Source organism: Perca fluviatilis, chromosome 21 (genome assembly GCF_010015445.1).
Source record: "Perca fluviatilis chromosome 21, GENO_Pfluv_1.0, whole genome shotgun sequence".
Classification (NCBI taxonomy): domain Eukaryota; kingdom Metazoa; phylum Chordata; class Actinopteri; order Perciformes; family Percidae; genus Perca; species Perca fluviatilis.
Window position 1 is genome coordinate 1427584 of NC_053132.1, and position 12754 is coordinate 1440337.

The 12754-nt window shown below is 40.1% G+C and overlaps 1 protein-coding gene across 2 annotated transcripts; it reads left to right on the forward strand.

Moving 5' to 3' along the window:
* Window positions 1–2888: 2888 nt before the first annotated feature.
* LOC120551410 (microfibril-associated glycoprotein 4-like) lies at window positions 2889–10002 on the forward strand. 2 transcript variants are annotated; one of them, XM_039788839.1, is made up of 6 exons: window positions 2889–3002; window positions 5009–5164; window positions 7594–7632; window positions 7778–7874; window positions 7944–8111; window positions 9268–10002. In XM_039788839.1, the coding sequence occupies exons 1-6, from the start codon at window positions 2997–2999 to the stop codon at window positions 9522–9524; spliced, it is 723 nt and encodes a 240-aa protein (XP_039644773.1). In that variant the 5' UTR covers window positions 2889–2996; the 3' UTR covers window positions 9525–10002. The 2 variants fall into 2 exon arrangements, with proteins under 2 accessions (XP_039644773.1, XP_039644774.1); XM_039788840.1 differs by lacking the exon at window positions 7594–7632.
* Window positions 10003–12754: the final 2752 nt, after the last annotated feature.

Consider the following 12754-nt stretch of genomic DNA (forward strand, 5'->3'; position numbering starts at 1 on the left):
ACACCCCAAACCCCCCAACACACACACACACACACACACACACAGACACACATACACACACACACACACAAACACACCGCCCCCAACACACACACACACACACACACACACACATACATACATACATACAGACACACGCACACACACATGCACACACACAAACATGACCACACAGACAGACACACACACACACAGACACACACACACACAGACACACACGCACACAAACATGCACCCGCACACAAACACGCACACATACAGACACCGCGCCCCCCCCCACACGCACACACACGCACACACACACACACCGCCCCACAGCACAGTGGGGGCGGAGCTTCATCACAGCCCCCCTGCTATCAAATCAGTAAAAAATTAAAAGAGTTAAAAAACTCTAAAATAGCTATGAATCCATTTAGTAATGTGTCACTTGTTGAGCCAAGTTAGCCTTTGTCCAATAAAACACGAAGAAAAGCCACATTGTCAGACAAATTTTATTAAGGAACAAAGAAAACAGCTTTCCAGCAGAGATGGCAAAAGTACTCACTTCCTGTACTTAAGTAGAAGTACAGATACTTGTGTTAAAAAATACTCTGGTAAAAGTAGAAGTACTGATTTAACTTCTTTACTTAAGTAAAAGTAACAAAGTACAGGCTTTGAAATGTACTTAAAGTATAAAAGTAAAAGTAGCCTTGCGAATGAAAACCACTTTTTATGCAAAGCTACCTGGACCACACACGTTACTAGAGTGCAAGATGAGAAACTTCAGTGGACATAAAAACCAGGCTCTTTATATGCCATTGTCTACATTTTAAATAGATGTCTGCCAAACATCACATATATGATTATTGTGACAGAGACTGGGACTCAGCTTAATAAGATTCTGACTGAGTAGCAAGATATGAATTCAATTGTGATTCTGTGAGAATTCACAGATCCAGTTTCTCTTTTTTAATCGTCCCCTTAACATTTAAAGGAATCTACATGTGTGTGTGTGTGCTCAAATATAGAAAGAAAATAAAGGATACAATATGAATTAGTAAACATAGATTAATTAAGAAGTTCCCCATACTTTTAGAGTTACACAGCACATTGGCCAGGAGTCATACTTGACGCCTCCTAGCCTATCTCAAACATCTCTCTCAGATAAGACCAGGGATGATTGGGAATGTCTTGCTGCTTGTCTGCCTAATCTCTGGGATCTCTGTTTTCTTCATTTTCAATCATGTCGCCGTCCATACTACTAGTGCTAACGCTACCACCATCAAGCTGCAATTATTTACCGCAAATGAATGCAGAATGCGGCCGAATCTGTCGAGTCGTCTTGTAGTGGTGCGTTACATGCAACGTAGCCTACAGTATATTCCCATCCAATTAGATTGAATTCGGTATTGATTACGTGAAAAATAATAACGGTAACTCCAGCGAAATTATTTGAAACTTGTTAGTGAGGACTAGATTAGGACCGTATTTAAAGCTGATGCTGGTTTCAAACTTCGCCCCCCTCCCCCCCCAGGTGTGTCTGTAAAACACGGACAGAGATAACTTCTCTCTTTTGATGCTTTACAAGCAACGTGAAACCAGCTAACAGGTGAAGAACACAAACAACTAAATCACTAGCTAACCTACTGTAACTGTGCAGGAACTATAGACCAATACAACAACAGGCTTAAATGAACTGACAACATAAGTTATACTACTTACAGTTCTCAAGGACGCACACACACCATCTCAACTGATTATCCTCCGGACAGCTATATTACTATCACTATATATAATATTACTATAATACTAGTCTCTCTTTCTTTTTTCTCACTTTTTTCTGTGTGTGCACGCGCCCGCTCGCGGTGTGAGGCGCGTGTCCGCGCTATTCTCCGACATTACGACCTCTTGTACAAAACTAAAGTAACGAGACAATTTTTAAAATGTAAGGAGTAGAAAGTACCGATATTCGTGTTAAAATGTAAGGAGTAAAAGTAAAAAGTCGCCACAAAAAAAAAATAGTAAAGTAAAGTAGAAATATCCGAAAAATCTACTTAAGTACAGTAACGAAGTATTTGTACTTCGTTACTTCCCATCTCTGCTTTCCAGTCAAGTTAAAATGTTTCAGCACCAGAGACAGAGTGGAGAGCGACAGCGTTGGTGCTGAACAGGCCAATAGTTACTGCTAAATAAATACATATAGGATATGTTGTCTCCTACAAATAATAACCCAAGTTTAATAAGGCTAGACCACCTTAACCGAACATTTTCAAATCCGGTATGCAGTGCATTGTAATCAGTACTTTCTAGAAGAACAGATTGAACTCACCTTCTGGGAAGAGCCACATAGAGAAAACACAGAGGACCTGAGTTCAGACCTAAAATCAATCAGAATCTGGGTTAAGAATACATGATCAAACTCACCTTCTGGGAAGAGCGAAGGTTGAAAGTGTGTTTGTGTTGAGTCTGATCAGATTTGTTTTTTTTTAGCGACAAAAACACAAAATTTCTTTTTTTTTTTTTCCAACAACAAAAAATTTTTCTCCAAAGTTCACTTAGAGATAATAGATGGGTGACTACAGTTGATGCAAATTTTACAAGTAATAATACTGTTTCCATGTTTGTTGACATTGTTGGAAATAGATGAATTCAGATGAATTCAGTTCTCTGTGTATTACTGAGTACATAGTTAAGTGTTCTACTGGATTGTACTGGGAAGTGTTTACATAAATAAAGGGGTCAGATTATAATGAATCATCGCAACCTATGACCTCAGAGTTCCCAAAAGTGTGGGCGAGTCAGATTTTGGTGCTGACAATGTTGTTTAATCCAAAGGACATGTTTATTGATTTATCATTGTGAAACAGCAGTTATTCAGTAATTTATTAATTTTAAGAAAATAAATAAGAGGGAGAGACACCATGAGACACTAGAGATATCAGAGACATCAAAGACAACAGAACGTCCAAATACACTGACATCAGGATCTTCATATTGAGTTCAGCTGAAATCTGACCATGAAGGTATGTTTGTAACTTTATATATCTGATGGTTTGTCTAATTTTTAAATAGCCTGGGAATCCAGACCCAAATCCGAAAGATGAAGGGTCTGGCATTGAGTAATGAAAATGGCCCAACTCGAGGAGCGACACCAAGCATGCATTTGAAAATCTCACTGCACGCAATTGGATAACACTACGACCAATCACAACAATTCATGGGGTGACGTATCCAGAGCTCCATACACTTAGCTACCAGTGGAGCTTACCGTTAGATTAAACTGTCGTCATCTGTTTAGCTCATTCACTTCATTCAGTCGTTGCCAGTGTCCTGTTTTATGCTGTGGTGTGCAGGGGAGGCAGCATTAAGAAGAGAGACGCTGGGCGACTGAACAGGCAATACCACACAAAGGGGGGGGGGCAGAAATGGACTTTTCAGCATGAGCCTGTCTCTCTCAGCCCCTACCACCATTATATAACCTTGTCTGCTGTACACCTGACAGTCTTTTAGGCTAAATTAGCCCTCCTACAACACTACACAATCTGGACTGTGGTCATAACATCTACATCTTATAACTTATTCCCTGTTATATATTGTTCTTAATGTATATTATTTATTTTCTATCAAACAATTATAATTCTATTATGTTCAATCCCTACACTGTTCTCTTTTGCACTACCACCGATGCACACAGTCTACCTTAGCACCTTCAACTCTTTACATTTCTGTGAGTGATTTTTATATATGTGAGATATATGTGTGTATGTGTTTGTTGTGTTATGGTTGTCTAAGCTACTGGATGCCTAAAATTTCCCTTGGGATGATAAAGTATCTATCTATCTATCTATCTATCTATCTATCTATCTATCTATCTATCTATCTATCTATCTATCTATATAGCTTGCCTCTGGCCCACCTATATCAGATACAACGATGTAATTGGTGCAGCTCAGCATAGTTAATGTGCATCATTACTCAATGCCAGAGTGACTCGCTGAGCAAATTCAAATTGTGCTCTCGTAAGAAGTCTGTATTTCCAGGGTAAATGTTAATCAGTAGTTTCAGTATGTTAACAGGTTCAGAACAAGCACATTTTAATCATTTGTGGCCCCAGAATTTGGACGAGGAAAGCAAAAGTCTTCATCTTGCTTTACAGAGTATTCTAGCTCTGCATGAGAGCGATACCAATGCAGGGGGAGAACCCTGTGGAAAAACCCACAGTGGTTCAATCCCAAAGTGAGACCTGAGGACACAGGACTAAAGACTCACAGACTTAATTGATCTCAGGTGCTAAGTGAGTGAGTGAGGCCACATGGGCTCAGATAGGTATAAATGGGATTGGGACAGCACTTCACAAGATCACGTTACCTTGGCAAAGTTTAATGACAAAGATGTTGTTGACACATGCTGGTTTGGGAATTTTCATTTTAAGTTTGTTGCTTTCCACACAGCCAAGGCACAGGAGATGGGTGCCTGATTCAAATATTTTTTTAAATCTTGTTTTACAAGCTGGACAACAGGTTGGTCCAAAAACGATTTACAAATTTCTTATCATTAATTATTAATGTGTTTTATTTGTTTGTTTTTAAAGAGTAGTTTTTCAAGATTTACCCAGAAAGGTCGTGGTGCGGTGCTGTTGTTTACCTTTGTAATTTCCAGATTTCCCTATGGTCTCAGCGGTAAACGCCACAACGCTTTGAACTGTGGGTAATTCCTTTTGGTGAAGTCTGCATCGATGCAGACTCACGGAAAGGGCTCGGTAAGTGTGTACTCAAACCCTCACGCCTTTTGAAATTCGGAACAACCCTTACAAATTTCGCAAGAACATGCACCAAAGTCTGTGAGTCTGTGATTCCGGACTTTGGCATTGGGCCATAGAGTATGATGTCAGCACGGTTTGTTTTCAAATCAGCACCAACCAAAATGAGAATGCGTCGATGACAGCAGAGTCTCCCTGATCCTGCTGCAGAGGCCAAAGTCAGAAATTTGTTCTTGATCAAACTAAATGAAAACATCTCTTCTGTTCCAGCTGGTTTCAGTCGTCCTCCTCCTGCTGGCCCCCCTGTTGACCAGCTGCCAGCAGCTCATTCTGCCGTTGGACTGCAGTGACATTTATAGTAATGACAACAGCCGACCCAGTGGAGTGTACACCATCTATCCCATCGGACCCACGTCTGCTGTCCAGGTACACCTCATCCTCTCTGGGATGCAGGTCAACCTTATTGTAATGTGAAGTTACAAGATCTGACTGATGCTTCTGATACAACAGATTAGGGCTGGATTAAAAATGTATTGATTTCCCCAATCAAATCTATCTTTATTCATATGTTCCAACAATCAATTTATGAAATCCTGAGGTTCATCTTTTAAAAGGCTCTGTCCAGAATTGATCCGTCTGTATCATATGGAACTAGAAGACCATTGGCACCAACTATGTCATGCTAGCTTGTTGGGAAGAGGTCAGTAGCTAGGTAAGGACTACTAGCCAGTCAGAAGTAGAGTATGAGTGCGTGCCCTGAGAGTACTGAGGTAAGGACTACTAGCCAGTTAGAAGCAGAGTATGAGGGTGACACACATACACACACGCACATCTCCCCACACCACACACACACACATACACACACCACCCCCATATACACACACAGACACACACACACACCACCCCATATACACACACAGACACACACACCTCACCGCCCCCACACACAGACACACATACTCTCACACACACACACACACACACACACACACACACACACACCACCACCCCACACATTCCTGAGCAGTCTGTTTACTGGAAGTTACATCATCATGGAGAGATGTGATTGGCTGCAGATATTAACCCTGCAGAGCTAGACTCTCAGCACAGTGGGGAAGAGCTTTACTCATCACGGCCCCCTGTTACCGGTATCAGTTAAAAATAAAATAAATAATAAAATTCTAAAATAGCTATGAATCCATATTGTAATGTGTTACTTGTTGAGCCAAGTTAGCATATGTTCGATAAAACACAAAGAAAAGCCACATTGTCAGACAAATTTGTATTTAAGAACAAAGAAAACAGCTTTCCAGTCAAGTTAAAATGTTTCAGCTCCAAAGATGCTGAACAGGCCAATAGTTACTGTTAATAAATGAATATAGGCTGTGTTGTCTCCAATGTGTTAATTCTGGTTGGCGGGTGAAGTAGTAGAACAGTTTTAGTTAAAGGATCACATTAACTAATTGACCCTTTGCACGTGACGTCACACTCTACTCCCGCAAATTATGAACGCCATGACGGACGGCAGAAGAGCTATTCTGTAGACGGACGGTGAGTCAAACAAGTACGTGTTCTCACATACACAATCTGCAGAGTAATCCTCACCAACACAAACATGTGTATGTATTGCCTTTCTGTTTTAAATGACTGATAAATAATAATAATAAAACTTCTTCACCCAGCTTGCTGCTGTGCTAACTAGCTTTTGCTGCTAACAGGTCACACATAACTATCATCGGTTATTCACTGACCTACATATCCCAAAAAGAAAGCCGTTCCCTTGATCATTTAACTTAACACACATACAAAAAATATTGGTTAAATTAAAAATGACATGGTTTGGAAACTAGCTTCAAAAAGGCCAAACAACCAAATTAAATGCGGGTCTGTAGAGCTCCGACCTACCCCAGTTAGCCGACCAGCTAGCTGCCGCCAGAAGCCTGGCTGAATACACTCACCGGAGGGCAGCTAGCAGCTACTACCGCACTACTTTTTTTTTAGGGGGAATACACTTCAAGACATGACCTGTCCTCTATAGGACATAGCCACACCACTGCTCCTCCGTGGATTGTTATTGAGATGATTATCACAGAAGCCTGTCTGAATACACTCACCGGACGGCAGCTAGCAGCTAATGGCTAACGGCTATCAGGGCAAGCTAGCTACAGGCAGGATCGAGAGAGGGCCCAGGGTAGGTGAATTTAAACAATGTCTGAGTTGAAAATGCATCTTGTTGACAAGTAAGGGCCCTGTTCATGTGGCACATACCCAGTTTACCACATAGTGTAATAAGATCGTGTAGACTGAAGTCGGCCAGACTCGGCGATTTAATGAGGTCCGTGAAAACGGAGGGAGGAATAAGGTAAGGCTCGGTAAGGGTACTTCTCCAAATACCGCTCTTTGTGAGCACCTATATGCCCTACCTCGACCGATAACGGCACGCCAATTAGTTCAATAGAAGAAGCCATAAAGAAGAAGATAGTAGTAGTATTATTATTACAGTTTATTTAGTGTTATTTATTTGAAACCGATGAAACTTTCCGCTCGTCTACTACACTGTTTAGCTTGTGCTTCCGGTGATTCTGTCGTCCGTCGTGGCGTGGTCACGTGTTTGCAAAGGGTGAATACCTGTGTGGTTTTTTTTTTTTTTTGTGTGTGTGTGTGTGTGTGTGTGTGTGTGTGTGTGTGTGTGTGTGTGTGTGTGTGTGTGTGTGTGTGTGTGTGTGTGTGTGTGTGTGTGTGTGTGTGTGTGTGTGTGTGTGTGTGTGTGTGTGTGTGTGTGTGTGTGTGTGTGTGTGTGTGTGTGTGTGTGTGTGTGTGTGTGTGTGTGTGTGTGTGTGTGTGTGTGTGTGTGTGTGTACTGTGACATGGATTCAGAAGGAGGACGGTGGACGGTGAGTATTTTAACTAAAGTCAACACTTCCTGTAGTTCCTTCACAATAAATCACATTCCAGTAAAATCCCTGTTGTCTGGAAACATGAGCTGTCAGATATCTTGTGTGTTTAGCTAGTTAACCCCCCATCCTGTCCCCTCCCCAGGTGTTCCAGAGGAGGATGGACGGCACGGTGAACTTCTACAGGGGCTGGGATCAATACAAGACCGGCTTTGGTATCGCTGCTGGAGAGTACTGGCTCGGTGAGAAATGAAACCAAACTAACAGTCATGTCTTCATGAAACTGTTTCTAAATGTTTGTTTGTTTCCAGGTCTGGAGTCTCTCTTCTACATGACTCTGAGGAAAAAGTACGAGCTGCTGGTCGACATGGAGGACTTTGAAGGAAACAAAGTGTTCGCTCGTTACTCCTCGTTCTCCATCGACGCTGAGTCCTCCGGATACACACTGAATGTTTCTGGATTCACTGATGGAGGAGCAGGTGAGATTGGTTCATGATACATACTTGTCCCTAAACGACTAAACAAAGAGTTAAACGAGTTGCTGAGAAATCAAATCAGTTCTCTGTTTTTTTATTTAATTCTGTTTTAATGAAGAAATTTAAGAGCAAATAAACATTGTCAATGATTTGAGTATTTATCAGGTTTAGTGTTGGGTACCGTATCCTGAACTTTTTATGGTACCGACCAAATTACAGCGGTAATACAGATGACCGATTCATGTTAAATCAAATGGTGCCAAATTTCTGTACCTGAAAGGGTGTAAGCTCAACCTTGTCCATCCTCTCTGTATGTTGACAGAGAGCGGGGCTCAGCGCCGATACACATGTCTGCAGAGTTGAGGTTCAGACGGACAAAAATACGACTCTTTGTTCAAGTCACGAGGAGTCATGTCAATGCTGATAAAGAGGTTGTGAGTGCAGATATACTTTTCAAAACTCTACGCAGCAATATGATATAATGGCGAGGGGAAACAGGTCGCGGTGCGGTTAAACTTCCTCTGAGACAGACAGGCAGAACAGGGTTCTCTATGCCCTGGTGACTGACTGACAGGCTGGAGGTTGTAAGGCAACGTTATGTTTCTATACAGGTAGCACATTTCAGTAAAAAGGCTTTACATAAAACAATAAAAATAAATATAAACCGTCATGAAAAATAAATATTAAGAAGGTTAAAATAGAATAAGAAATAGAATACAAAAAATTAAAGTTAGAGTGTAGTTAAGTAATGAATACATATTTGATTTAATAGGTTGTAGGGACGGGAGAGGGAGGGGTGTAAAATGTTTTTAATAAATAACAAAATGTTCAGATTAAATAGGATCAATAGGTTTGACATTATTTTTACATCTGAAATGTTTACTTTATTATGGATTGAGGGTAAGGGGGAAGTACAGAAAAAAGTGCTATAGCTGATTCAATCTGTAGATTTATTGTTTTAATTAAATATATACCATAATAGCCATTAAACGTCACCAGTCCAGTGTTGTTAGTTCAATAGTTGTATTAATTAGTAATACTTACTGTAGGTAGAGAAGTAGACTGTGGTATTTACTGGAGTAAATACACTCCAAAAAAATATATATAATTGTTAGATGTATCATAATATTCTGATTATACACTTGTTGTGTTTCTGTAGGAGACTCCCTGACTAATCACAACGGACAGAAGTTCTCCACCTTCGACAAAGACCAGGACTCCTCTACTATTACTAACTGTGCCAGATATTACCTGGGAGCGTTCTGGTACAAAAGCTGTTACAATGCAAATCCAAATGGTGTTTATCGTTGGGGGGCTGACAGCACTATCTCTGGTGTGGGAGTGAGTTGGCACCAATGGAAAGGTATTAACTACTCCCTGAAGAACATCAGCATGAAGATCCGTCCTGTGCAGTAGTTCTCCAGGACCAACGTCCAGCAGAATATCAGCTCATCTCTTCTGATTTCTTTCTCTTTCTCTCATTAAGCATTTAATCTCACAACAGGTCTTATTTTCCTGAAACTGGGCACCAGCACAAGAAAACCAACTGATGTCTGTAAATCTTGTTACCTTCTGTGATGGTTTAAATCAGTCGCAGCTCGCTGCAACGTGGAAGAAAAGTCAGATGTGTCTCCAGTTGGGCGGCTGCAGCAGGAAAGTAGGGCCCATAATCTTTAAATGGAAACACATATGTAGTCTGATCGGCTGTTAATAACTGCATGAACTGATAACACAAGTCTAAAAGAGAGAAAGAAGTAAAGAAAATGAAAAGTATAAAAATTTCTTTTCAGTTCAGGACAGCCAGTTGATGTTTGGTGGAGGTTTGAAACTTAACTAATATTAATCTTGATCTGCTGTACGGTGACAATAAATAAGAAGCTGAGCATTAAGATGATCTGATGTCTTCACTTTGTCTTCTATGGATGATAATTGTATTCATAATTAAAATTAAAAGTCAAAAGAAAAAAATTACAAATATTATTTTACTACACTGGTGGGAATAATCAGCGCATAATTTAATTAAATATATATATTGTATATATGTGTATATATACACATATTATAATGACACTTAAAAAAGAAAGGAATTCAAAAAATGTTAAAAAGTCAAAATAATAATTAGAAAATATAAAATGACAATGAAAAGAGGGAGAAACTTAAAATGAAAAAAACTTAAACTAAATTAGTTTTTTTATTTTCAATCTCATTTTGATGACTATGACTTTTTCGACTTTCATAGTAATTTTCATAAGAAATCATAGTATATTATGTTGAATAATGATTTCCAAAAACAATTTGAAATGTGGACTCGTCAGACCGCAACAGGCAACAAATTCAAATATTTACAAAAATAAAAAATAATTTTAAACATTAAATGTCTTTTCTTTGTGGTTTAATATAGGTTGAAAAGGATTTGCAAATCATTATATTTTGTTTTCATTCACGTTTTACACAAAGTCCCAACTTCACTGGAATTGGGGTTTATAGTTGAAGTATTTAAGATAGCAGTAAAGTTGCATTATGTCACGTAGTGCAATCAAACATACTGAAAAACTTATCAAGGTAGTCAAACACCCCTTCACTAATTGAGACATGGTATCTCCCAGAACCTTTAAGATGGGCTCGATACCCTGGGGACTCTTTTAGCCCGAACACCCTGCAGAGGAGACACAACAGAGGTGAGGGACTTGAACACAAACATTTTACCATTGCACAGTTAGCAAGCGTTAGCCTGCATTCAATTAATCAGGCAAAGATGATACCATGCTGCACATGTTTAGGTAACCAAACTAGCAGACTGAGTGCATGTGTTTTCTAGTGATGGCGAACTGAAGCTTTCTGAAGCAGTGAAGCTTTCAAGCCAATTGTATCGAAAAAAGGTTCACTACTCGAAGCTTCAGAACTCTGAGGACATCTGGTGGTGAAGTTAGGGATAGCATTGTGTCACAAACTGTTTCACCGTTATTAGCCATGAATGTCTTTAGAGTAAGCCCGACCCAACCCGAGCCTGTGCGCGTTGTGTCCAAGCCCGGCCCGACACATTAACTAGAATTATGAGCCCGAGCCCGATTTCAACCCGACACTTTTTTAATACGTGGGCCGTTATAACTGACGTTCTCAACTACAATTCAGAGTTGTTTGAACTGCAGAAATCTGTTTAGAATGATCTTAATGAATAATGCAACAAGGACGAAGCGTGTAAACTGCGCTGTTTGTTTATTCAGACTGGAACGGATCACAAATGGATCTGAATGAAGAAACGTAAAAAAAACCTCAACGTATTTCTCTGTGAGGGCTTGCCTCGCCCTCACAGAGAAATACGAGAAGTAACAAATGAGGACGTTGAAGGCTGACTATCATCTTTTCTGCCACGGCGAGCCTGCTTCATGTGTCTGTTCATTAGGGTTGGGTAGTAACGAGACCGAATAAGAACGGAAATTTCGGTGCCTCATTTCGGTGCTTGACTTTACACTACACCTGACAGCATGTAACGTTAGCCTACCTTTAGCTAGCAGCTGGATTAAACACCGGTAAAATGTTGACAGCTAACGTTAAACAGTGTAAAGTGTGACTGGATTTCACTGTGGAGGACTTCAACAGGATGTAACAGTCTGCACTGCAGCGCAGCAGCAGCTGCCGCTGTCGCAATTCATAGATATACAGTAGTAGTACTAGTAGTACTAGTAGTACTATGTTTATATGGTCGAAATGAAACAACACAGACGGTGCGTTCACTTGCAGCTGCCATTGTCGGAATTAAACAACACAGACGGTGCATTCACTTAAAACAGATAGCCTCGTGGTGCATTCACAGTAATTGTAAAATACCCTTTTCCCATCTGGGGTTCAACAGCAATTTACTGGTGAAATTATTGTTATTGTTATAGTTATTACATTATTATTAAATCTTTAATTTTGACCATGGCCTTAGCAATAAACAAGTCACTGACTGTTGTTTACTACCCTTATTTTTTTTCTTCTTCTTTTTTTTTTTTACTTTATTGAAAAATACCGGTTCAGGCACCGTTTAGGCACCAGCACCGTTTTAAAAGTATCGATTTAGCACCGGAACCGAAAAAAAACCAAACGATACCCAACCCTAGTGTTCATCATCCAAGTCCCCGTTTTATTTGCTGTCATAGGCGACAGCGTACCGCACTTAATGCACTCGACAACGCCGACACATATGTTGTCACTGCCCACGACTTGTTTAAAATGGTTCCATACCTCCGACTTTCCTCCAAACTTGCTCAAAGGTAATTCTCCTATTTGTGATTATAACATAGCTTTCTCCCCACCCAATTAGGCTATAGTAAAAACACAAAAGCTTGATCAAGGGCCCGGCTCGGCCCAGGATAGTGGCAGAAAATAACTAAAGGCTATAAATTTATAATTGCCTTCTCCGCCAAAAAAAAAAGAACTAGGCTATAAAGTTAGGATTTTGGTTGTGAACTGTCTTGTGTTTGAAAACAAATACATCAATTTGGGAGGGAAATGAATGAAGAACACATTGCACATTGCACACTCATTTCTGTGATTAGGCCTACGTAGCCTGGAGCAACATTGTCTCCTCAGCCAAATAGGTGAGATAAGCATTGCAGAAGGCGCTCTAAACTCTCTTTTATAAACTCTCTACTATAAACTAG

What these genes read in the sequence shown, in the direction of transcription:
- LOC120551410 (XM_039788839.1), top strand. An exon ending in GACCCACGTCTGCTGTCCAG is followed by an intron (nt 5,165 to 7,593) that starts GTACACCTCATC and finishes GTGTGTGTGTGT; the next exon opens with GTGTACTGTGACATGGATTC. An exon ending in TGCTGGAGAGTACTGGCTCG is followed by an intron (nt 7,875 to 7,943) that starts GTGAGAAATGAA and finishes GTTTGTTTCCAG; the next exon opens with GTCTGGAGTCTCTCTTCTAC.